Source organism: Meleagris gallopavo, chromosome 11, assembly GCF_905368555.1.
Source record: "Meleagris gallopavo chromosome 11, MGAL_WU_HG_1.1, whole genome shotgun sequence".
Classification (NCBI taxonomy): Eukaryota; Metazoa; Chordata; class Aves; order Galliformes; family Phasianidae; genus Meleagris; species Meleagris gallopavo.
The window spans coordinates 19979722-20007165 of NC_139414.1; the positions used below are offsets into that span (position 1 = coordinate 19979722).

A 27444-nucleotide genomic window follows, 5' to 3' on the forward strand; every position below is an offset into this window, starting at 1 on the left:
ACATACGGGACACTAACAAATTCCCCTTACCATAAAAACACTAAGACAAAAAGAATTGTTGCTAGTTTTGTCTCAGAAGCAATAGCATTTCTGAAAAGAATATACAAAATCTAGACTAAATACACAATGGAAGATGTATCTTGATAAAGTGGTAACAACACTTAAGGTACCAATGAAAATCAGTATTGTCAGAGAGCTGCCTTCTTTGTGGTATACAGCAAACATCATAATTGGTAATAAACCCATTCATATACCAGAAAACATTTATTTTCAAAAACAGGAAATAACTACTTTGCTAGAACAAGGCAAATATGAAATGAAATAGCTAGTGTTTGCACTTCTGTTACTGATTGCTTTCTGATATGCCCATTGAGGCAATTCGCAGACTCAGACTTGGCATAGGAGACTGCCTCATTCCAATTAGTACATAACTGCTAGGGCTCTATGTGCACTTGCCTGATATCCTTCTGACTGGCAGTTGTCCTTCCATAATTCCACAGCTTTAGTTCAAGTCTATCTTCAAAGTCTTTCCCTCATTAAGGAGCGTCTACACTGCAAGAAACTGGTGTAAAGACAATGAAATGGGCCAGGAAGAACTTTCAGTGAACTAGGAATAAGCCTAACTGAAAGTTACCTGCTTTTCTCTCATCTTTCTACAATAAATTCCTCTACAATAACGAGGTGCTTCAATAAGCACCTCAAAAATTGGCTACGAAGTGTGTAACAGCATGAAACTTGGGCTTCTGATAAGGTCAAAAATGTATCCTTGGCATACCAGTTACTTTTCAATGCATTAAGTGGTTCTCTGTAAGTCACCTTAACATGTACAACCAGCCCTTCTGTAACTGTCAAAGGAGCTGGATTCACCTACTCTGAGGCCAGTCCTCCATTTTGCTAAAATTAGTCCTGCTCCTGCTCTGGAGGCAAAGGGAATGCCAAACAAAATATATATTTTTCAACTGTACAGTATTAAGATTACAATTTAAATTTCAATACAAAACATCTCAGAACCAAGACTAATATATACTATGGGTAATAGGAATCAACAAAGTACCTGAAGTACTGCTAAGGAGCTTCATTTTTCCTCTGCACTATAGCTCAGAACAGTTCCAGGAGGCAAGGCTTGATACGTGCTCAAATGCCCTTTCTCTGAGGCAGTTTAACCAGCCTCCATGGAGATCATTCATCACTTTGTAGCCTGTCCTATAAGATTTGCACCAGCAGGATAAAAAAAAATGAACAATGTGTCAAATCTGGCAAGTTCTCCTCGCATGAATAGCTTTGTTAGCAGTATCTAGCTTGTTTTGAACTGAACACAAACCAGAGAATCCCTTTAGTAAAAGTTATGATTAGCCAATGTATACACTCCCATGAAATGTAAAAGACAACACTTCTATTGACTGAAGTCCCACTTACCTAGAAGTCTGTATTTATGATCTGTTTCTAAAGAGCTCCTTTCACCCTTTTTTCCTATTCTCTTAGCTTTTTAAGAACCTCTGTTCGTCTCTTGTTTTGCACAGCGAGGGACAAAATTATATGCCTGCCTGGTGATAACTTGAAAACGGAAATCACAATTAGTTCACAAGGTAACATTTACTTGTGATGTAAGTCATTCTCCTGTCTGTCAACACTCAGTGAAAACTTAGGGAACAAACAGGATTATGTTGGTCCTTCAGGCACCTGCAAACTAAACATCTTCAGACACTTAAAATTAAGAAAAGAAACATTTTCTGTATTTTATTTTAAGATCTTTCTAAATCACCAAAGTGAGATACTGTAAAGCCCACGTTAAATTATACCAACTACTTTCGGGGAGAAAAATGTTCACACAGTGTGACTGTTCAACTATTTTAATTTGGACATACACAGCTATTCTACACTGACTGGCTTGAAATATTCATGCGATCAAATTTTATTGGTATCAACACTTACGGAAGGTGAATCACGGAGTTGCATGCAGGAGCATTCATAAAAGCAGCATTTTAGAACCACATGTTGGAGTTTACACAGTCTCTCACAGTTCTCAGATAGAATCCATTAGGTTTAGATTCTTCCATTAACTTTGAGACAGCACGCTGCAGTCTGCTTACTATTACAAGATTACATTTTCCAGATGTAGTTCAACTATAAATCAAGATGGTTTGTCATTTGATTACTCAGAGCTGAACACATTGTGCTCCTGTCTCATCGATCCACTAAGTCTCTGCACTGTAAACAATTCAGGAATTATGGATTTGCAAGATTTTTTTTTTTTTACTTTACAATTCACTAAACAAGAAACAGTTGTTGACATATACACAATTTTATTTCAAGGACACAGCAATCACAATAACAAAAACAGAACCATTATTTTAATACTGTGAACTTTCCCTCTGGAAACTGACTTGCACATAGATCTGAAAGCATTTTAAACAATATCTTGGGGGGGAGGAACACAGCAAACCTTAAATATATTAACTTCAAACATGATGTGCTTTTTTCCCCTCATTTTGGTAGCTGGCAGTAGTTAAAGCTCTTCAAAGTCATGGCCACTTGTATTCATTGCTTCAGGGTGCATCACCCTCCCCATGAATAACACAGTACCTGTGACAAAAGGGAGGGAGGGAAGATATCAACACAAAAAGCTGAAGTTAAACAATAATGAATATTGAGTTCTTGACCATGTGGAGAAGAGTTTTCATAGGAATTTGTGTTACAATTTGGTACTCATGAAACTGTATGGATCAATAACACTAGAGAATAAGGACTTCTTTGTATTCAGAAGTGATACAGTACACAGACAAGAACAGTGGACACTGTCTGCATTTCAGTACCCTTCAGTTTATTCTAAAGCCTTGATTCAAAACCCACCACAAATCAAAACAGAAGTTCACTTGAAATTCCAACAGTTCTGGTGAAGATTCATGGAAATATTGCCACTGATGTAGAGTCAGATCTCTCTAGACTGGAGGGGATTCTAAGCATGAAGCTAGCCTAGCTACAATCAGACATTAAATGAACCAGACTTTCTCAACCACTTCACACCTGAACTGGTGAATAACATTCCTCACAGAATTACAAGTGAGCAAAAAACCACCATACTAAGACTTTTACTAGACATTATTTATTCCACACCGTGCAACCCACAATAGGAATTCTCTATACAAATACTTCCCAGCTATTTACTCACCATTTATAGCTTTCATGCTTACATACCTCTAAACCAATTTAAAAGTAGTGACCAATCACAAGCACTGCAAATATTCTAGTGAATAAGGTAGCCATTACAATTTTCTTTTACTATTGAACAGTTAAGATGCTTGAGCACAGACATCTGATAGTTTGTGGCTGTATGTTTTGCATCCCAGACACATCCACATCATTAAGATAAATACGAAACTAAGGAATTACTTAATCATTGCCCATTTTGCAAGTGCTATTCTCATCTCTTGCCTGCCACAGAACACTTCAGGAGTACAAGAGAATTCTAACTAATATCTGTCCATTATTCAAATTACTTGGTACTGGGAACACAGCTTATTGGTCTCAAAACAAGTGCCAAGTACTTATGGAGTACAATAATAATGGTCATTCTGGGGAGAACAATACATTTTGATGAAAAGGGTTAGGTTTTCCTTCATGGTTTTTAATCAAGGAATGAGTACTATTCAGGATTACATCAGATTTCTGTGTCTTTCGTGAAGAAACACTAGGGGGACACAGAAAGGACCAGCCTTTCAATTTTTTTATTTCAAGACAAATCAAAGAAAGTTTATAACACCAGAGCATTTGTCAAAAATACGCAATTTTCTTTCATACCCAAACAAGGCACTGTGCAAAGTGTGGAGGAGTGAAAGTCTCACCTGTTCTTCTGTTTCTGACCAGGAAGAAAAAAGGATGATCAACTATAACCTGGGGATACAGTACTGCCATTCTGCTAATGGCAATCATACCTGTGGGATAAAGAACAGGAAACTTAAGTATTACTACACATTCTCTTCTGCTCTTAATGAAACATCATTGCAACTCATGAGCACTTAATATAACCAAGAAATAGCACAAACAATCTAACCAAAAATAAAGGAGACCTTCAGAGTAATGGCACGTTTATCCTTAAAGAATAATTAAAAATAGAACAATTAAAAATGGAGTGATACAATTTCCCAGGCTGAGGAAGCAATTTCTAAAATGAAGAGACTTAAAAGGAATTATTAACTGTGCTTCCCTGTAAAAATCAAATGTACTATGTTGGACATACTACTGGCCTCCTCTAACAGCTTCAAGCTGATAATTGATAGAAAAGATAACTCTTAACAGATACAGAGAATGCAACAATTAAATGGGCTGATGTTGCAGCTTTCAGCTTTGCTTCAGTCTTCAAAAAAGCAGAGGGAAAGGGTAAAATTAAATGGGAGTCAGGTAGGATTTGGCTCTTCATTATTTTTGTTTGGCAAGACATGGATTTCTCCAGGGCATTGTTTCCCAGAGTTTCATTTAGTTTTACAGTTTCACTGCACTGACAATAAAAACTCATGCATGCCAGCGATCCCTGTCCATGTTAATGTTACAACCTAAGCTAGTTACTGGTATTTATGAGCAAGGAAGTCATTTATCTTCTCCCCCAGTACAAGCAGAAATCAGCTGATTATAAAAAACAACTTAATTTCAGGAAAAGCATGCGATAACCAGGTAAATCAACTAACATCAGTACTGGCAACTTAGGTTTTTCCATTTATCACTTCCAATCTTGCTTCTCTAAATGAGCTTGTTAAAATGCAACTGCAGCGACTCTGTCTTAACTGTTCTGGATCAAATGCTTTCAACCGTTTTTCATTAGTATATCAAAATGAGGAGTGCTTAAGTTGTATGAAGAGCAAACAGTTCGCACCTGCCTGACATTCAGAAGCAAAATATGGAAGACTTTCCACAGGACCCTCAAAACTGAAACACATCATGTATAAGTGTTACAAAAGTTTTCCCTAATTCTGTTCAGAAATCCGGTTTAGTTGTGTTGCCTTGACACTACATACTGTTTAACTTCTTGGTATTTCAGCAAAACAGTTAAAATGTTAATTAACATAGAACAACATTTGATTTCATTCTGCTTTTCAGTTAGGTACCTGAGGCAGCAGCAGCTTCTGATCCTTCCTCATTAACTTCTAGGAAAGCCTTATGAAATGCCTTTGCAAGGTAGAGTTCTTTGTTATCTGGAGAGGAAAGAAAAAAATACCTATTTCAAGCAATTCTACAGTAAGAGTGAAAAATGTAAGAAAACAGCCAAACACCTTAGCACTATTATCTACCTTCTATATCACGCCAGAAAAAATAAGAGCTTTGTGCATAGGACTGACACAAAGTATGTTCAGCCAGTGCCTCTAACAGCACCAGTTACCACGTTCAAGATTGTACTGCTTTTCTTTATTTATACACACACACACACACACAATATGCATTAGAATGGCATGGCACTATCTAGAGCATCAGTATAGTAGCCATTATCTACCTTCAGTTTCTTTTAAATGCATTTACTGCAATAAAAATCATCACAGAACCGAGTTATTTTCAGTCTTGTTTTCCATTTTTCTTCCCTTGTTTTCTAATTTAGCTGCAAGCCTACGCTTGTTTAAGTGAGCGAATGCTCCACTATTTTTCTTCATCATCTAAACGATCAGACCTTGATCAGACCTACTGGAGTAGTCAGCACCTTGCAGGAAGCAATACATAACATCACTTAATCAGTTGGACTAAGTTTCATCAGTAAGACATAATGAGGATTATATACACATTTATTGTACCTGCATAAAATGCACAGTAATGACAGAGCACAACAGTTAGAGAGGAATAAAAGCTCTCAACAGGAAGTTACCCATGAAAATCTAATCACCCCACTGAGACAGCTATGCTTTTTTGCATTTCTGAACCTTAACAAACTGTTCAATGCAAAACTACAGCTGAAGGCTGAGTAAGGAAGGAAAGCTTAGGATTTTTTAAAAATTGTTATCCACAAGTGCAGCCAGCAGTTCTGACACTAACAAACCAAATCCACAAGAGACAGCAGTTTAAGATGCCTTTCTCCAGATCTCACTACTGCTACATGCACTCAGAACCAAACTAGATCTCAGTTTCTCTGCTGACCTTAAATCTCACCAGAAGCCCTGAATGATTACCTTTGGAACCAACCATAACAGACTGCTAAATACTAGAAATCCTAGGCATCAGAGCCAAGCTTTCAGCAATGCTACTTTGAGAGCTAAGACAATTTCCACTGTTGTCTTTGAACGTGGGACATGCAGAATCTATATATCTTGAAAACAAAGCACAGTTCCCACAGCTTTTGCATCCCTCACAAAAATTAACAAAACACCACCAGAAAACACAACATTGACAGCACTTTTAAACCCTGAGTGTTGTCTATTAAAAATAGCTGGATAAACAATATAATCAAGTGTTAAATGGTCATCCTGCAAAGCTCTCATTCTTACAAACGCATTAAGGCTCATGTTTCCAAGAAGTACTTTGCTACAAACCTAGGACATACAAGATCATTTACAGAAGTGATAGTGTACAGAAGATAACAGCAGCCAGAAAAGCTAATCCCGACTGCATGCCTAGCATCACATGTGCTGACTTTGTAAACACATCAGGTTATCAGGGTTCCTGGTAAGTTTATTGGTCAATTCAGCACATTTCTTTATTCTAGGGTAGCTGTGTTTTGCTATTTTTGCTTGAGAACATTTCAAAGCTCTATTGAGCATTTGAGTTAAATATGACATAACAGAAGAAAACAAGAACTCTGCAAACTTCACAGAAAAATGCTGTTTCAGAGCTTCTTTTCTTAAACACAATTTAATATTTAATAATAAAACTTTCCACTTAAAAAAACCATGATTCAAAGGCATGATTAGGATCACAGTACTTCACCCTGTTCCTGTGACCTGTAATACACACAGCAATATTCTCTATTTTAATCTTGTATGTTCGATTCTGCATAGCATGGCATTATGTTACTCTGAAGTATATTTCCAGCCAGAACACTCAGCTCCTTAAAAGATCAGTCTCCATCTAATGAGCTTACTGACTATTATGAAATTGGGCCCTAACTCAGCCAACACAAATATTACTAACGTTTACCATCAGCTATAAAAATGAGATAGGTTGTAAATGTATTCCTGTCAACAATGTATTTTCTATACTTAGAACCAGAATACAAGAAGTGCACCGCTAGAGAACAGATAAATATCTCCAGTTTCATTATTAGTGTTTATTCAGTACAAAATAATTCTCACAGATGAAAACTACAGTGTAACTTACTCCCAAGAGTAAAACATCCTCTCTTTCAACACATACCTTATGTCCTAAACCAAGTTCCTGATCCACAGAAGTTATAAGTAGTCTTTAGTCAATGTAGTGTGGACAGTTAATTGTGCTGAAGCCATTTTTTTTTTTTCAATCCCAATCTCATAACCTCAAACTATATCCAAATGTCTGTGGTTAAGTTTTCCATAAGAGCACCTTTATCTGGTTCCAATTCATTGCCTTTCACTCAGATATATTTGTCCTTGGACGGTGAAAATAACAATTTCACAAACCAGCTTGTTTCTTCTAGACTATTTGTCTTATACTGCTGCTATCACACCCCTCCTTGAGTTTGTTTCCATATGGGGAGCAGGGACAACACTAGGTGAAAATCTCTTCGCTGTGTTTTGTGGTTGTCAAGTGGCTGAATAAGTTCAGTATCTACACAACATGTCTTTCCTTTCAAAAGAGGAAGAGATGAAGCTTACCTGAGCATTTCCTATCATGTCGTTCTTTCTATTAGCTTCACTGAAACAAGGCTCTGTAGGGAATGTGTTCTCTTAACTATCACTCATACAATCCCCATGAAGATTTGGCATCGCAGGGTTTAGGCTTTCTGCAAGATCCTTGCCTAGATAGCCATTAATACCTAGGTGTGATCTGAGGCTTATTTCTCATGTACTTTACTCTGTTAGCATCACATTTCATGTCACTACACTCCATATGCTTGCAAACTCCTACTCAAAGCTGCCAAATGGTTGCTCTGCAAGTCTCATTTTAAAGAAAAGCATGCAGGCTTATTGGCTTTCCTAGCTTAGGATGCCCCAGAAAAATTACATTTACCTCAGTCAAGACTGAAGAACTATTTACTGAGATGGTGCTCTTCCAATCACTTAATATTGTGAAATCAGTCATTAAGAACACTTCACAGCTCACTGAAACGTAGGTCACCTTGAGCTTAAAAGCAATTGCAAGTTAAGGTATTCTACAACAGCAAAAAATATTACAAACATTTGAAAGAGAAGTTGACCTTTAGCACAGCAGTCTGAAATTTGCTGAAATCCTTAGTGTCAAGATACTCAAACTGCAAGTCTGGGTAAGTTATAAAATCTCAAGCATTGGAAATGCTTTCAAAATTTGTTTCTTACTATGTTTCAACTTTGGATATTATGACCACAAGATAAAATCAGAGATAGAAATAACATCTGTTCAAGTTTTTTTTTTTCCTGAAAGTGAGTCAAATACTCACAACCAGGTAGTCAAACAGTAACATCCTCCTATTTAACTGCACAAATTGACAATTTCTACAAGAAGGCTACCTCTAAAGCAAGCATCTAGATGAATACTTAATCTGTGGTTGTTCACAATCCAGGCATCCTGAGAGGTAAACCTGACTCATCCAGATCCATTTTTCCATTTGCGTATAAAAAGTAAAGAACTAAGCATGGAAAATTCTGTAATCCTCCAATTTCATTTGTATCCACTGAACTCACAGAATTTCACTAAACTCACAGAATTTCACTGAAGTCAACAATCTGTGCCTTGATCTGATTACAAGATTAGGGCTGTTGAAATAACAGACGTCTTGACAACGATCCAAAGACAACAGCAACAGGAGAAGGGGAAGAGAATTATTTGAGAAATTGTTGTTTAAAGTCTCCTTATTTTCTCCCTAAAATTAGTAGTTCTCATTCAAATATGTGCACTTAGGTTTTCATAAAAAAAAGCAAATTTTCCAAAGCACTAAACACTGAGCTGCATGTAAACTAACGGCCTCAGCTTCTTTGTTACTTGACACACTATTCAGCTATTTGCAAAAGCAAGTTCTTAATATCCCTTTTTTTTTTTGTTCCTTCTTCTCTCCTCATTTTATGAGGTAAAAATTAGAAGCAGGAAAAAATCCTGCATTTTAATTACCTGAAATATCATCTCCATAGCATGAATAGTGTTTTTCACTGAAGATAGGACTTGAATAATATTTTCTTATTCTTAATTTATGAAATACCTGCTTCTGGCAACAAATGCTCTCTTAAAAGAAAACAGAATGCGACAGTAAAACTATTGAGTTTTCCATATACACCACTTTATATTTTAAAAACAAGCTTTTCTTTAAATGGCAGAATTAACTCACTCATGCAAAACATGACATTTTGATTTTATGCAGTACAATTGTCAACAATACAAAACTTCAAACAACCAAGTTCCAATCTTCCTGCTAATCTCAACTACAGAATTACTCACCAATATTTAGGCATACTTAAGATACAATGAAATAAGAACCAAATGCTACTTTGGAGTTCAACCTGCCCTGTGCATTTACCATTCTCCCTGGTATTTCTCCTCAAGCAAATAGTTTTCTGTACATAGAGAAGTTATTGTAAAGCTTATTTTTCTTTTGGAGCAGTAGAGAAATTGGAAATATTTTTCTTCAGAAAGTTTACTTACAAAGCATTATTCATTTATGTAAATTCTTTTCACATTAGCTAATTCCAGCTTTCCTTACAATTTCACAGGAAAAGGAAAAAGCAGGAAAAGAGCAGAATAGGCTACATATATCCTATGAACAATGTTTCTAACTTGCAAAAATGAAAAGCATGTAATTCCAAATGCATCAACTGCAAATTTCTTACTTCATTACTACTCCCTTGAACAAGATACACCAGCATGATTGCTTCCAGGAACAGACAATTAGGAGTTACTTCCCATCAGCTATGCAAATCTCTGGCTGCTTAGACAGTAACCCACAGAGCATATATAAGCAAGCATAAATTACAAGAACATCACTCATCCCACACTGGTAACATGTTTCCAGATAGAAAATATCCCGGTCTGTCACACCACAGGTCTAGACAGACCATGCTAAATATACTGCTCATAAGAGGGCTTTTCTTACACACAACAACTCGAGCAACAGCAACACAGCTACCTTTTGTGACACTTCTATATTTCAGAAAGTATTAAAAGCTTAAATATCTAATGCTTCAGGTAGAAAGTAGATATTTCAATGAAACTGTTCACAGTGCAATGAAATAGACAAGCAGCATGCATTCTTCCATCTCAGCACTCTTTCCTATTACACTTATATACAGAAGGTATCTGGGGGGATAACCAAACCTACAAGTAATTAAGACCCTTAATTCCATGAAGAAATAGCCTTTGGAGAAAGATAACTACCATGGTGCATAGACTTCACTTGCTGTTAAGGCACCAAAACCCCACACTGCTCTAATAAAAATGTGCAAGATGCAGATTCACAAGATCCAGTCTTATATCTCAGGATAAGTTCTCCCAGATCAAAAACACTCCCACTCCAATCGATCGCTCAATCACCTCAGATGCTCCTATAGAGAACAACCCTGCATCACACAGAACATCCCAGAAGATCTGAAGTTTGCTAGGTTTCATTTTTTAAATGAAAACAGATTGGAGATCTTATTGGTTATCCTGAAGTAGATGATTTCAGCACTCATCCCCTCTTACCAGACATCGCAGTGAGGTCAGCACTATGGCTGAACACTTCCGTAATTCCGAGACCTTTCAATACATCTTTCAGATCGATTTCTTGCTCTACTGTGAACCTGAAAAATGAAAGAAAAATGCAAAAAACCAACGAATGTAAGCAGTTCTTATTAGAGCATTAAAATTTCTCGTAGCAATGACAACTGAAATATTGAAACAGTGTGAAATAAGAGCTTCAGTAATAGCTGTATTGCATAGCAACACTTCCCGTAAACTAATTAGTGTAAGCATTTTTATTTTCTGAAGCTGAAATGTTTTCTTATGCAGAAGAAATTAAAGGCTGATAGTATTATGTACAAACCGTGACTGTAACTCTGCATGTATAAACCTTGGCAGCTTGAAAAAGGGTAATGTGAACATCAAAAGATAACTGGGTTAAAGTCAAGCGACTCTTCCTCACTTATACAAACCACATTCATAATGACATATCTATTCCATCACTAATCATTATCCAGAGAAGAACTTTACGCACGTTAAAATAAGATCTGGAGAGAGCTCGAGACTGACAAATCACTGGCAGCATCAGAAATGGTCACCTACCCTGTCCAGATGGATTCCAGCCTATGCCTGGACTAAAGCGGAAGAACTGATTCTTGCCATTTTACTGTTTATAAAGTTTAGGCAGTTCTCAAAAGAATCAAGAGGCTAAAGATTCACAAGCTCAAGGAAGTTTCTCACATTCTGGTATGAAATGCATCAGCATTCTTAAAGACATAGAAGGCTTTAGAGAATCATAGATTCCTCACAGTTGGAAGAAACAAAGGCATCTCATCCAACTCCCCTGCAATGAACAGAGGCATCCACATCTAGATCAGGTTGCTCAAAGCCCCATCCAACCTGGCCTTGAAAGTCTCCAGTAACTGAGCATCCACATTTCTGGGCAACCAGTTACAGTTCCTCACCACCGTTACTGTGTAAGACTTCCTCCCTGCATTCAACCTAAATCCATCCTGTTATCCTTTACCTTAATGAATGATTGTTCACAATTACAGCAATCCAGAACTTTAGGTTTTGTGTAAAGCTTTAAATTATTAAGTCATCTTCTAGTCAGACTTTTAAGACTGAAAAAAAAAAAAAAAGGCTTCATCTTGCATGAGGCCATGCAACTCCTCCGAAATGCTGAGTTTTCAGTAGAGTCCCTAGGTGCTCAGGATCTACAAAAGAGGATTTGAGTACACTTTCCAGCTATACAGTAAAAGTATAACTACAGCCTAGTGTGACTCATCCCAAAGGCTATAATTTCAAGGCTCGCTAAAAGTCCTGAGAAAAAGCAAAAATGCCTGATTCCCAGTTTGGTTCTAATATATTACATTCTGCAGAACAAGAAGCAAAGCAATGGCTCCATTTGACAAGTCAACAATTTCTTGCTTAGAAGACAGGCCTTAAGGATCTGAATTGCAATTTCAGCCCAATAAGAAACTTCGCATTATAATACCAAGCTGCCAGCTGACATCAATTCCAACTTTTCAGATGGAATTTCAGCAAGGTTATCTTGAGGTGCTAGAACTAGCTTGCATAATTCAATAGCCTGAAAATAAAACAAGAAAATGCCACAGTATTGTTGTTCTGACCAGGCAGATCAAGGCAGGTTATGGTTCTCTCTGGCAAGGTCCTTCTATGAGGGCTAAATCTAGGCTGCAGATGTTGCCTACGTGTTTACTGCACGCAGCTTTGTTCCTCTTCTGTGACTGTATCTCAAGAACTATGAGATCTGACCTCATCAAAACAGAACTGAAAAGAATGTAAAAGAGGGATAAGGTTTGTTTTCTTGAGAGAAAGAAAACTTTCAGATCAACAAGGACCTTTCAAATTATGTGAAGCAGGAAGGTCAGTGAAGAAAACCAAGCATACTGGGTCAGACTTCAAGGGGTGATCTGTTGCAATGTCATTAGGTAGTAGCTCTTCCTGTGTTCTTCAAATAAATTGCTGGAGAGTTTTGTGTGTTAGATTCACGGTCTGTTTCAATTCTATGAATAAATAGGATTAGAATGTTGATCGTTTTAGTCTGGGTTAAACTGCAAACAGATTTGAAAATGAAAAAGTAGTATAATTTAACACTTCTGTTCAAATTTCTCCTTTGCTATTAAGAAGAGTAATTTGCACACACAATGCAAACAGAAATTATAATGTTGTGATTAACTGTGCTTTCAGTTAGCGTTCAGGCCCTAGTATGGTTTTGAAAATGTTCACTGTATAATTTGATAGCATCTTCCAGGATATAAAAAATTAATTTTATTCCACTGCTGTTTTCAGTTTCTCAGTGGACAGAGCCTGCAGGCCACATTTCATAACATGCCTTCCTGAGTCAGAGCATAAAATATTTATGAAGTTTTTATTCTGAGTATTGCTAAAATCCTGCAGATCCCTCTGAATCTCTAATGGAAATCCAACACCTTGGGAGCGTGCAATTAATCTTTCTAATTTTTATAGGAAATTGCACTGTTACTGTGTGGTATTTCAAGTTCATGAGTGCTCTCATAACTGGAAAATGCTGAAGGTAATCAGAACCCAGTTGTACCTGCTTTGCCTTTGCTTAACCTTAATTCAAAAAGCATTTAACAATTTTCTGGAGGTTCTTAGATGAGAGCGACAGGCATGAAAACTAGCCTAAGGTAAGAATTGTTGGGTACAGAATAAATAAGTTATATGACCACACAAAAACACAGCCTCAACTCAGCCACAAACTCATGTCTGAAGTTCTGGCTACAGAGAACCCTGAACTCAATGCTTTAGGTTAAGAAGAAACAAGCAAAAACTAAAACTGCCTGCAAAAAACTTCAGGCCAGGATCATTACTAAAATTTCAACAGTACTTATGTATTTAATTTGAGATACTTCAACTTCATAAATTCAGAAGCTTAGTTTTTTTTTTATATATGTCTGGATTCTGTGCATCTCATACATGGGAGAAACAGATATTAAGCATCAGCACCTGATACAGAGGCAGCGAAATACTTCAATTATGAAAAAGAAGCTTAAGGGATGGAAGACTCCTCATTGAATTTGTAGGTAACATCAAGTAACATTTCATTGTGAAAGGATAAATAGCTTAGCAAAAGTAGTTTCCTCTCTCTTTAAAGGATTTTGCCCTGTTCCTTGCATGTGCAGTATAACCCCAATTTCCAAATCACACAAAAACAAGAATCATTTCTGTGACTACAAGACTTCACAATGGTTTATTTTTCTTCTGCCTTGTGCTGTAGCCAAAAAGCTCAGTAGGTACAAAAGCATGTTCCATGTTATATAGACAGTTTAATATAATTAATGAAATCATTATGAACCTTCTGAAGACCATTACGATGGAACCACACATTACTGACTTTCAGTAGCAAACAAGTATGAGGTACACAAACATTTAAAAGCAGATGAAAATTACTGGAAAGGTAACAATGCATTTGAGTAAATACACCTCTGAGCATATACAGGTTAAGTCTACAAATAAACCAATTTCACTGGTCCTCTAATGAAAATGAGTTCAACCCCTGTAACATCTAAGGAAGATATTGATTGAAAGTACCTCTCAATACTCAACTATTTGTATCTATACATACCATTAAAACTTCTTGAATTAGCAGCAAATAGTAATTTAAATAGCACCCAAATGAAACATTTTAGCTTTATTAATTCAAGCTTGAAATATTTGTATGGCTTCTATCTTAAATGGAACTTAACCATAATGAGCTCTGCAATAAAGTAAGAGCCATCACTCTGAGTAGATATACTTGATGAAATCTCCCTTCCTGGAGCTTATACCTGGAAGGGACACAAATGCAGTGTTGAGCTGTTGCTCAAACTACTATTATGCACTGCACACCCCCAGATCTTCTTGTCGCAGCCACCTTTGTGTGGGTGCTCCATAGCTACAGACTTGGTCAAGAGTCCAGTTCTTACCTACACTACTATTCCAACCCAACTGAACACAGCAGCCTTCCCCTTTTACTGATACAGCAGCACATTCTCACCTTGGTAAATATACTTCCACTTTTTGCTTTTTTACTGAGTTAGCCCACTCATTAATCAATGAGGCTTTGACAAGTGGCTCCAATGTGACCAGTGGAACTTCCTGTCTGGTAAGAACAATCATCATACTAATTTCATCTCCTTCATATGGTATTTCTAGAACTTGGTAGATACCACCTGCTTCATTAGAGCCATCACTGAACTCTCCTACAAAAGAAAAAGGGAAAGGATATTAGAAGTACATTCTTTCATTTTTACAGGAGATATGAGAAAGATAACAGGTAGAAAATGCTAAGTATAGGAATTGACCCTCTATTCTGTAAAAAAAAAGTCATAGTTCTTTTATGATATGATTTAAGTCTTATATCTCCTTTCCTAAGGAAGGTAATCTTATGCAATCAGTCTGTAGGCAACCATACTTCTGAACTTGTTACTTAATTTCCACCTAACTTCCATTCAGTGAGCAAAGTTGTTAAAGCTAAGATCTTCATGGAAACAGGCAGAGTTTTTTTTTTCAGAAAAAGACAGTTTGTTAACAATAAGACAGTAAAATATTGCCAACAGGTGACACCGTACAATCCATTTGGAGTTCAAGCTCAAAATAAAAATCACCATTAGTTCTGCTGTTTGAAGAATTCATCTCACCTAAGAATATTAGGGCAGTAATGGATAAGTGTCCTCATATTAAGACTATTTATTTAGAATAGTTAGAAGGGATCTAGAAAAATCAGAGCAAAACTATCCAATTACCAATTGGAAATTATTGAACATTGAGGGGCACGGGAGCATCAATCATTTCTCTAGCAAGTCTGCTCCAGTGTTTAGCCACCCTCACAATGAAGAAATCTTCCCTAATATCCAGTCTATTAATTTCAGTACTTCACATTGGACAAGAATAATATTTCACCCAACAGCAGATATAGCTCTATAATTGTAAATAGATAAGAAAGCAGTGGGCAAACGTTCTGAAGTTCATCATATGGCACCAAAACATAGCTAAACAGCAATCATGAAGTCATTAAACATATTGCTGCTGGTACAATAAAGAAGCACATACTATAAAAACACGTCATATAAACATCCCTCCACTGGGCAAGCATACTCAAAGCTCCATGTAGAAGAATACAAGTAAGTACTACTACAACAAAGATATTAAGGAAAGGCTTACTAGATTAAATTGTTACATTACCAACTCACCATAATAAAACTCTCCCTGCTGGTACATCATTGGAATCTGCACTTCAGTTTCATCATCCTTAGTAAAAGAAAAAGTTCTTGTATTTTCAGGTCTGAACTGTGATTTCCAATTGCCTTTAAAGTAGATTGCATTGATGAGAACCAAATGAGTTAGAGCACCAAAGTCTCTTGATGACACAAAATCTTTGATCATATCTAAGAAGAAAAACAACTGTCAGTCTTCATGTCAAATGGAGCATTAAATCAGATAAAGACAGCTCAAAAAAAAAAGCAACTAAATAAAAAGCTGCACTAACATGTAATTTCCAATTCAAATGTTTCATTAAATCTCAGATTAAACCACCAATGGTTTGCAAACCTAAAGTCACAGTGTAGGTGCACAAATCTTTCTACCAAGGACACATTAGCTAACTGTTACTGTATCACTACTTATATATACCCCATAATTAAATCAAGGGAAAAAAAAAGTCCAACTATTCACACTGGTGTTGTAATACATTTCAGCATTTTTCTCTTCATGTCAGATCATCTATACATTCTGGTTCTGATCCAAAGAACAATTAAAAGTGGATGTTTGAAATGCATATGCATATCCATTGAAACTTCACCCAGGCTAATTTTTAAGTGCTCAGTTTCTAATCAAGTAGCATGTCACTGATTAGTAAAGGCTAATCTATATAGATTCTCAGCATTTGTTCCAATCATATCAGCACTTGGAAAGCACAAGAGAAAGACATAGCATCTGCTCTACACAAGGGAGGTATGTCAGCTAAGCATGGCAGCTGCTTTGCTCCCATTCCTAAATAAGTCATTCACATGAGAATAGTCTTACCTGCTTTAGCTCATCTTAAACAGCTGCCTTTTCAACAAAACAATTTTGAGATCACTAAATTTGACAGGCTGACCACATTTGTTATTGGTGTTCTTGACAAATTATAGCCTACTTCAGATGGCTTTCTTGTTCATTTGTTTTAACTGACACTGCAGTACAAAGTGTTAAAATAAACACATGCCTCCACCTGGTTATGACTCCCTTAATGCATTGTTTATAATACAAATTATGCTTTCTGGAGCATATGACACCTACCAACTGGTAGGAAATTTGTGTATTATACGGCAATATTTGTTATGGGTCACTGTTCATACCTCATCCCAGCTAGAATATCTTTGAAAATGATATGTGACCCATGCTTATTCTACAGTAGAAAAACGAAAAACTAAGGAATGTGCTTGTCCTTTATTACTTAGTACATTATTTTCTCTTGAGCTCTTCAGTCACATCTTAATACACTGACATACATTAAGAATTACTTCTAGCCAGAGAAATCTTGACAGTTATGTTTTCTACTCTGATCTTCCCATCATTTTCAACATGCTGGAACTGGAAAGCTGACTGTCTTGTACTCCTTAACTAACGAGAAAATGAGCCCTCTGTCACAACTGGCAGGGAGGAGGGAATGCGATCTAGCACTCAGAGATTAAGCTGAGGGACTGTTACTATCGTAACCTAATACTAAGAGACCAACAGCTGCCTTTGTTAGCTCAACAGTTCTTTCCAAGGTGATGGGTACAAACTTGGTCAGCAGATGTGGCAGGCATTAAGAATGAGATCTGGGTGCTCTTTTAAAAAAAAAAATTTTGCTCTTCCCTCAGAGATGATGTTTTCCTGCAACTCTGCACAAGCTGCTGCATTATTTCCATTCCCTCCATTTCTGTAGCTTGAGATAAAGGGCAGAAATTACTACAATACATTCCCTTTTCCCATAGGAACAGCTAGATGCTTTTTAAAATGAATTAACGCATTATGCAAGATGTCTTTCAACTTTAGTGCTGCAGATTTCCTGTAAAGCATTATGATTCTTAAATGCACGTACAACATAGCCATCTAATTCCTTAAAAGAATCCTGATGTCTGCACCAACCAGATCTAAACAAGCACATTTATATCAGTAATTGTGCTTACTCCTTTCCTTCCACCACATTTTTGTTATAGAACTCTGACAGTATTCCTACAACCAAATACTCTCTAAACATGTTATGTCATAACCACACATTGTAAATATTAGATCACAGGGTCTCATTTTGTGCTTGAGGTAACCTCTAGTATTTATTAGCATTCCATTTCTCCATAACTTGTACCTATCAGTTCCTCAGTCCTCCACACAGCCAAAGCACAGGCCAATAATCCCTCTGTAGATAAGAGTTTAGCATTTAACAATAGCACTTATCTACACTTTTTTGTAACTTAATATAGAAATCAGTATTAAAAATTTAAAAAGACTATGATGAAAACTTGCTCCTTCAGTAGCTGTTACAAGTACTTCACTGGAAAATATATTCAGACAGATCCTACCATGATTAAATGGCTAATGCTACTTTGAACACTACTTCTCTTCAGACAGCTAGATATTTTTTCCATGGCAGAATTCACACTACAATTCTCTTTGAGTGGAGAGACAAAAGAGATGAAAAGGTAAAAATTTCGTGTCCTAACTCCAGAAATAAAGACACTTACTGCAGGAAATAGAAACCACGTAAACTTACTGTTTGTATGATTCTCCACCCACTTATTGATGTGGGTAGCTACAGCTGTACTCTGGCTGAAATCTATATTCTCTACTTCAGCTTTAAAGTATTTTTTCACCAACTGCAAAAATTTTTCACTAACATGAAATCCATTTTGAATATAGAGAGAGTTAGCCATATTCAAAACATAATGACTTTCTTCAGTAGTTGCCATATCAGACAGGTCCTTCAAGAAGGCAAACTCTTCACCTGAGGGAAGAAATATAAGTTCAGTGAGAACACTTGAGAAGAAAATCCATAGTTTTGCACTAGAAATACAGTCATCTTATCAAGTCCAATTTATTTTGCTACATCCAGCAGTTAAACACATGCAGTCTGACTGAAACCTGAACGCCTTCAGATCTGAGAAGACAATCTGCAAAGCAGAACACATTTAGAGCTTATTCTTTCAGCTACTTAAAATTATCATTAACAAGCCATTTGAACCCCACCGAACAGCAATAATCAATGATAATCCTCTCTACATCAAGGAACTAAAAATTCTTCTTATGAGTCATACTTCCATGCTTTGCCACCACAAACCAACAGATTTTCCTTATGTTCTAAAAAACAATTATTCAGGAGCTTGGCAAAGAAAAATCAGTGCTCAGTTCTGATTGTTAGGGCCCACACGGAGTCCCCCTCTCTAGGACAGGTCTAGAATTTTCCAGGATATAGCATGGATCATTTGCTTGGGTAATGAATTTTGGCAGTGACAGCGTCAGATAAAGCCACAGAAACCTAACTGCCCTCACAGCCAAAAGGATTCCAAAAAGCCTGCCTGAAGGCAGAAAGCTCACACTGCTGCACTGCCTACCTGAAGCTGAACATTCTGATTTTCTTCACAATATAACTTAAAAATTGAATGCAATTAAATATTTCAAGCTCAAGTTGTCAGAATGTTTCCAACTAGCACTGCGTCAAGAACAGTGAATGGCCCAGCTCAAGTGTGCTGCATTAACTTCTTAAGTTACAGATAAGGGGTTAATTTATCAACTGTTAGAGAAATCTGAGTTAAACATGCACCGTAATCTTTACAGAAAGGTATCAACTGCATACAGGTACAGCACACAAAGCTTGACAAACATGGTTTCTGAACTGTATTCCGAAGTCCTTCCTCAACACCCATTCACAGAGGACTTAGCATCCAATGAGTTCTATGGACGAGGAATTCCATTCAGATTTTCATTACTCTAACATCAAAATTAGTAAAAATTCTCTTCAGAAGATTTTCCTCCATTCACTGATCTTCTCTATTTGGAGACAAATCAGAATGGTTGGCACTGAATATGTGTTCTGTGGCACTACATCCAGATGCATGACTTTTCTGCTTATCCCACACTATAGCAGTACCATTGTTCTGTTAAATAATGCTTCTTGTTTCTCAGGAAGGATGACAGGGACACATGAATCACAGCAATGCTTGGATTGGAAGGGACCTTGAAGATTACCTAGTTCCAACCCCCAGAGTACATGAAGTATCACACAGAAACAACCAAGACATTGGTATTTCCTAAATTAGCTTGCATGCTATATTATATAGTGCAAACAGAACATTACAGACATATTAGGCTAAAACCTACATGTTCTATCTACAAGAACAAGCTCTGTCAAAGTAAGAGATCATGTTTCTGGTCTTATTACCGAGTTCTCCTACTTCTAAGCAATACTGCTTAAAACAATCTTTTCCTTTTCAGGTTTCACTATAAGCCTTGAAAAAAAAAAAAGATACTTCTGCAAGTCATCTAGAGGCAAGAGCATCCTTAACTTTACTGATAGAAACCAAGATCAACAGTATACTGCAATCACTTGGGATTTAGTTGCCCAAGCCAGTACTATCCATTAGCATTGCTGCTCACACAATCCACTCAAGCATGCTTCAGCACGCTCAGGCCATCACACAAAATGTCAAGAAGCCCCTTGATTAATAACCTCTGGACATCATCAGGCCATTTCCACGGTTGCTGAAGCATTGCCAGCTGTTTCTTCAAGTCTAAAAAATCTGTTGGAAAGCGTGATTATAAAAGTTCTTACCATTTTTTAAGCTGTCAAAACCCAACGTATGTCGAATTTCTTTCAAAGTGGTTCCATGGGCTCCAAGCTCTATCATTCCCATGGCTATTGCAATGCTCAGAGGACAGAAAACAATATTCTCATCTTCTCTTGCAGCTCGTAGCTGATTGTAAATATTCACAGAAAGCTCAGCAATAGTTTCATCAGGAAAATTTGTCTTGAAGGCTTTACTTGGCAGAACAAGCAAAGACAATAGTCCAAGGAAATACATGCTGTGAGATATTAAGACCTGCAAGATAATTTTAGAGGAAGTAACTTATTAAACACAACACAATGGTAAACTCAGCAATTTCTAATTTTTGTGGGAAAAATCTAGCCAATGGGTTAATGGCATATTTGAGTTTTCTGGAGGAGGCACATACACCCTTCAAATGAAGCAATGAACTATTTTCCCCCTGAAAATTAGGTATTAAATGGCTTTATGCTTCTGTAAACTTTCAACAGATTAATAAAATTCAACTCCTACAAAAAAAAAAACAAACCTCAAACATAGCCATACCTTTCCTACTTCTCCTTCTCAAGTTTGATATCATTAAGCAATGCTGGTGTAGAAACAGATTTCTGCACTTTTTTTCCACCAAGGAGACTTACGAACACGTTTCTTTCATTTGATCTTCCAAGTAAGAAATAACTTATTCATCTAAGTCTCACTACTCCAGGAACTGGTAAGACTACTTCAGGAACAGTAAAAGCTCGCTGACACCAGTGACAAAGGAAATGTACCATGATGGTGCTTAGTTGCAGAACTCACAGCAAGCAGCCAAGATGCCTGTTAGCAAACAACAACGAATTGACTAGTTTTGACTAGTTACATTTGCTCACAGAATAACTTTTCTATGCAGGTCCCTGGAGCAGGCCAAATTACTTTATGTAACAGCAGGAAAGATTCGACAGTGGAAACAGCAAACTAGAAAGAAGTCAAGAGGATTAATACTAACCTAACTTACCCCCAAGCTTTGCTAAAAGGTGTCAAACAGTTCTCACTCTACCCCAGTTTGACTAGTTACACTAGTCACACTAGTAGCTTAATTCAAACTGCACATTCAGGGGCTGCATACACATCTCCATTTCTTTTCTCCCTTTCACTTCACACTACGTTGGCACTTGACCAACTGGTCAGTCATGAGAGCCAACACAGCTTGTGCTTCAGCTTCTTCTCCTGGACACTTACAGCTTCAAATACCATGAAGCAAACAGATTTAGCCCAGAAGAAGCATTTGTATGTTTCTGTGCCAGGTTGCAGGGCTTGTCAGCATGGGATAAATTCATGTGAATGTGCTACCCTGCTGTTCAACTGAAGTCAATTTACATGCTGCTAGCTAAAGTGCCTCTGCCTTATGCTTCCCAACTGTGTGCCTGCAGTTACTGTGGGCCTCTTTATACCTGACAGAGACCCTCAATAAGCTTTGTATGCCATCTATATCATGCATTTCATCTTCAAAGGACTAGATATCTGTTATACAATTATCTTGCAAAACACTGAATGATACATAACATTACTCACATTTCATAGATGAGAAAAAATATGAAAAGCAACAAGGTACACGCTTTGGCAGCAAGCAATGTGGTCACTGTTTAAGATTCTGTTTCCTGGCCATGGCTCAGCCTTCTGTTTATTTTTCATTGAGGAAACGAAACACATGAATTAACACAGCAAACACACATGCTTCAGGGAAAAATAACAGGTTCTTAGAGAGAGATGAACCACAGCCCTGCTTCTCCCTCTCCCTACCTCCCTTCTATGGTTTGCTTACATGCATGTATGAAATATGCTCTATTTATCCATTTCTAATGATCCCTCCCCATGTCAACAGTTCATTTTTCTGATTCTTTGCAAGATATCAGAAATCCCCACCATATGTTCCTATTCTACTTAACAACAGCACAGGAAAAAAAAACACGAGCCCATATCAGTAGCTTCATATTGTGCACTCAACATTGCACTGCCTTTTCAGAGGAAACCATTTCAGTCTGGGGCATCATTTCATGAACACAAATTTCATGGACCAAAAAGGTATCGATATTGCACAAGTTTCTCCAACCCTCTTATTAATAGCACTGTTTTTAAACATGTTTATTAGTTATTTAAAGATATTACAATTCCTATTGTAGTGAAACAAATGGATTTTGGAGGGTGAGGGGGGAAGGTGGGGTGTACTGATCTCAACTTGAAAGCCATACAAGGTAAGAAATGCCAATAAACTTGCCATGGAGGACATTAATAGCAGTAGCAAAAAGCACACCAAGATCAGCTCAGCTAAGCACAAGGCAGTACTGGGGCTTTTTAATAGGTCTGTAAGCAAGTTTGCATAGTTCAACAGGATTTTAATTATGCAGACAACCACATTTTTCCTGTTGTATCAAGACAACGGTATCAAGACCAGTGCCCAAACACTGAGACAAATGAATTCTCAATTTCAAAAAAGAAAAACTCCCCAGCTTTCTCACTGCAGAGGGAGCTATTCAGCACTCCATCACTGATCTCTGCCATACACATGACTGTCAGAAACTCTTAAATAATTGCAAGAGGTGGATATGGGTAGAAGATGCAGTGCAGCCCCACAGCGGCAGCGCTCTCAGGCTGTTTGTGAGGATCGGGCTCTCTCAACATACAGGTATAAAACAAGGGATGACATTTTAATGCAAGCAAGGTCTGTGGGAGAAGCCTGCAGAACAGAACAGGCACTTGGTCAAGCAGCTTGTCTTCGTGATAATCATTTCCTAGTTATGTTTTCCTCTCAGTCTAATCCAAGACATCTGGGGTAAATTCCCCAGTTCCCTTTTCCTTGTACTGACAGCACATGTACGCACTTCTAACAATGGGAATCTAGCTCAATTATCATTCTAGTCATAACAGTTACTGCCTCCAATTCCACCTTGCTTTAGGCAGTATTATACTTGATTTCACACTTTCACATGCCTCTTCAAGCAGCAGGTCTTGGTCCAACAAAGTGCAACTCATTCTCAGCATCTTTTTTCAGTAAGTTAAGGGCAGTCGTTTCCACAACAACACAGAATCAGAACATTTTTTAAATACCTGTACTCTACCTTAAGCGAAGGGAACAACGCTGAACATTGTGCAATTTCTGCTTGGGAAGTTAAACAATCCCTGAATACCATCAGAATTTTGACAGTCTTTTCACACTCAGTTAGGAACAACACTATCTGTCGTAGCCATTCTGTATCAGTGAAATCTAGTTAAATACTGCATCAGCTAAATAGCTGTTCTTTTAACTACTGCTCAATGTGGACTCAGACATTAATTTCAAAAGTTACAGTACACATTTCGCACTAGTTGACATATAAACAAAAAAGCTGTCAAAGCTGCTTTCAGCCCTTAGCTAAACAAATATTAAGGGCTGAGACGTGAATTTCATTTGAGCTCCAATCAGTGGCGGAAGCTGTAACAGCAAAACTTAGATTAAGTGATACACAAATCACATTCTCCTTCCAGGTAAAGAAAGAAGCAGCCCTAACTCCTCCAGCAGTAGCATCTTCATGAAAAAACAAGCAAGCACGCATCACAAATCATCTATAGACACAGATCTGTGAGCACTAGTTTTATCCTTGCTTGCAGCGGTTCTCATTAAAAAAGCAGCAACAAACTAAAGAATGCAGTATTACTTCAAAACAAACACTTGTAACTGCATAGAATGTATTATAACAGTTAAAAGGGTTATTTAGTGACTTCAACCTCCTGGCATTTGTTTTCAATGGAGAAATGCCCGTCACACATCCAAGGGCTTCTTTAGGTTTTGGACACTGATCTGTAGAGGGTTTAAGATTTCTTGAAATTGTCTTAATGAAAAATATTACTCATTTTTGTTTGTCACTTCTCACAACAATAATAGTGGAAAAAGCTTTGGGATCTACATCATTCAGTAAGTCTAGTTTAATTCCTTGCAAGTTTTTTCTATTCAAAATTGCTGGAACTTTGCATAAAGCTTTTACCACTCCCAGAATTCTGTTTGACGCTTTCCCACAGCAGGTCCCAAACAGCTCAGTGGGCAGCACTTTTCCTTTCTGCTTTCGCCAGCACAGATGTACCCCCACACAAGCAGAAAGAAAACCCAATTTATAACGTTTGAAGAAAAAAGACGCATAGGCTAGAATACTGGGCTGATTAACTATAGCTCTTGCCTTCCTCCCAGCATAAGGCTGCAGTGACTAAGAGGAAGTAGAACAACATCACCCCCTCACACCCACAAACTGTGAACTATTCAGATCACTGCATATGCTTTCAGGAGAAAAATGGAAGAGGGGCAAGCATCCTCTGTAAGCCAAGATATTTTAAGACATGGCAACAAACTCAAACAGTTCACAGAAATTAAGTACTTTGAATTCTGAAACAGCGAGAATTGAACTCACAGTAGGAAGGTGCCAAAAAAATTCAATTAAGAATTGAATTCTAGTGCCTTGTGCATGCCAGACAGGTTGGAAAGAAAAAAGGTTATCATTTGCTTGTCTCTTACACCTTCAGACTGTGGGTTTTTATAAAGAAACTCCTTTACAGCTTTAGAAGCCTAGCAACTTCACAAAATAGAACTGTGATATATTGCTTTAGTTCCTCAGCAAGACTGAACTAAGATTAGTTGCCTTGAAGATTACTCTTGGCTACATGCAAGCTAAACACCAAAAGTGTGGGAAGCATAAATGAAAAAACTGCTGTTTCCTTCCAGTGTATGAAGAAAAGCTTTGGAGAAAAGAACACCACCATTTCCCCCAGCATACTTGCTTTGCTGTAATGAGGAACATCCATAGGTACAGATGAGTCTAGCAAAACAGTCTCTACTAAGCCAGTCAACTGCCTTAAGAGCATGCTTACCCAGTCTGCTAGGTCATGTTTGTACATGGAACTGAAACAAGAGCCTTCCTGAAAGCCATAGAGGATTAAAAAAATATATCAGTTCACCCTAATTATGATCTGTTGTTCTGAGGTCCTACTGCCTAGAATCAGGATGATACAACACAAGGAAATAGGGGAATAAGTAGGTGTCTGCAAGGGCTTTAAGAAACAGTCATGGTGGACAGCACAAGCAATACCTGACAAAGTATTTCTGTTATCACAAGTAGTTTGGTTGTTAGAATTAGTGATCACCTGCCTGGTATCTGGAGACATGGATGAATTTACATCTGTGCTAGCTCCAGTAGGCTTTACCTGCAGCTAGAATGTTAACTCCTTCATATTAGGACGTACATTGTCATGAAGAAGTCTGCTTTTTTTTTTTAGAAAACATTTATCTTAGACTTATGTGAGCATACGACCTTGTCAAAAGGAGATTCTACAGACAGATGTGGCATCATTAAGCTTTTTTGACTCTGTTTCAGAGATGTGCAATTACATTCATATTTCAATCTGCACAAACATTAGTAATAAAGACGTGGGATTTTATCACCATCTGTTAGTTACGGAGTCATCGCCTTCTGGAGCAAGAAACCTGGAAATCAGTTTCATTAGAAAGCAGCATAATAGCTATGTATCAAAAACCTCTCCTACCTAAACCAGAATTATACAGGTGCTAAAAAAATGTCTGAGCAGTACTAAGACTTTCTTCTCCAAACCACTGCTAGGCAAGCCCTTCTGGACCTATTGTGTAAGGCCCCATAACATCAACAGCTTCTGGAAAACCTCTGAAAACATACACGGAACACTTGCATATTGAAGATTTCTACCATTAAATCCCAAATGTTTTTAAACTTTCGTGAAGCTTGGCATCGAGTCATTAACCTGCTGAGACAATTATGCAAGCCAAAGTTGTCTTAATTGAGCTTCCTCAGGCAAACTCCCTCAGCTCCAATTAAAAAATAGTGGAATACACTGAGAAACTGTCCAAAATACTTACATTTGAATAGCCTAAAGCGAACACATACATCCACATCTAGACAATTAAGGTGGTCTTTTTTCCCCCAATAACTGCTGCAAGGCCTACAATTCTGAGGACCCATTTACAACTTCTATATTGGTTTTGTCTCTCTAAGAGAGAAACATTTGAGAAATTCTTGGGTAGCATAGTGTTTATTTTTAATCAGCAACAGATACAACATAACCCACAAAGAACGACAAATAAAAAAGATTAAGAACTCTGATGTAGATAATTTTGTGCAGTACAGCATTTGGGGATTCTGAAGATTCAGGACTTGAGGCCTGAGGAAGACTGAGGGTGAAAGTTTCAAGGCTAGAAGCTCAACTTGTCTTTACTTCCAACATATCAAAACTGTCTACCATTCGAGCCCCATAGAAACAGCTGAATCAGACAAAGATTTTTAATAGATAATGAGGGCTGTCAGTACTGTACACTACTCTGGAAGAGACTGCTCCCAAGCATATTGGTCTCACAGCAAAGATTTTGATCTCAACCCACTAACTGAGGAGCAGAAAGAACCAGTGCCTCATTTCTGAAGCATCAGTTATACCTTAGGCAATTTTCTGCATATAACTTTCATTGTATAGAATTTAAGTAATAGAAGCAGGACACTACATTAATTTCAACACAACCATCTAGGAAAGAACCCAGATTAGATCAATTTTTCCTTCCTCAGATTTCCTTTGTGTGGTTTGGGAAAGAAAGGAAGTTCCTATGGAATGAGGTCAGAATCTATCAGAAACAGCAGACAGTGCAATAATGAGGTATTTTAGATACAGGAACAACTTCTTGTCTGCTCTTGCATGTACTGCAAATTCTTCTACAGTAAGTCACATCTCTGCTATTTCACAATGAAATCCAGTTGATCAGCGAGCTCCCAGAAGCAAGCTCCCAACTATAATTTAATTAAAAGGGCAGTAGCTAAGTCCCCCCATATGCAACTGCCAGATGCAATCTCTGCAGTTTAAGTCTAAAGGCGACGTTGCTGCATGT

General features: G+C 37.5%; 1 protein-coding gene across 1 annotated transcript in view; it reads right to left on the reverse strand.

Annotated features, from left to right (window-relative positions):
• Positions 1-1834: 1834 nt before the first annotated feature.
• The window catches only part of LOC100551319 (neuroserpin), a 39136-nt gene continuing 13526 nt past the window's right edge, over positions 1835-27444 (reverse strand). The window contains exons 2-9 of the mRNA XM_003209221.4: positions 20549-20816; positions 18494-18724; positions 15951-16145; positions 14756-14960; positions 10756-10853; positions 5100-5186; positions 3843-3932; positions 1835-2583 (exon numbers count right to left, since the gene is read on the reverse strand). Of these exons, the coding sequence (XP_003209269.2) occupies positions 2507-2583; positions 3843-3932; positions 5100-5186; positions 10756-10853; positions 14756-14960; positions 15951-16145; positions 18494-18724; positions 20549-20798 (1233 nt within the window). The 5' untranslated portion in view covers positions 20799-20816 and the 3' untranslated portion in view covers positions 1835-2506. The remainder of the gene's footprint in view (positions 2584-3842; positions 3933-5099; positions 5187-10755; positions 10854-14755; positions 14961-15950; positions 16146-18493; positions 18725-20548; positions 20817-27444) is intronic.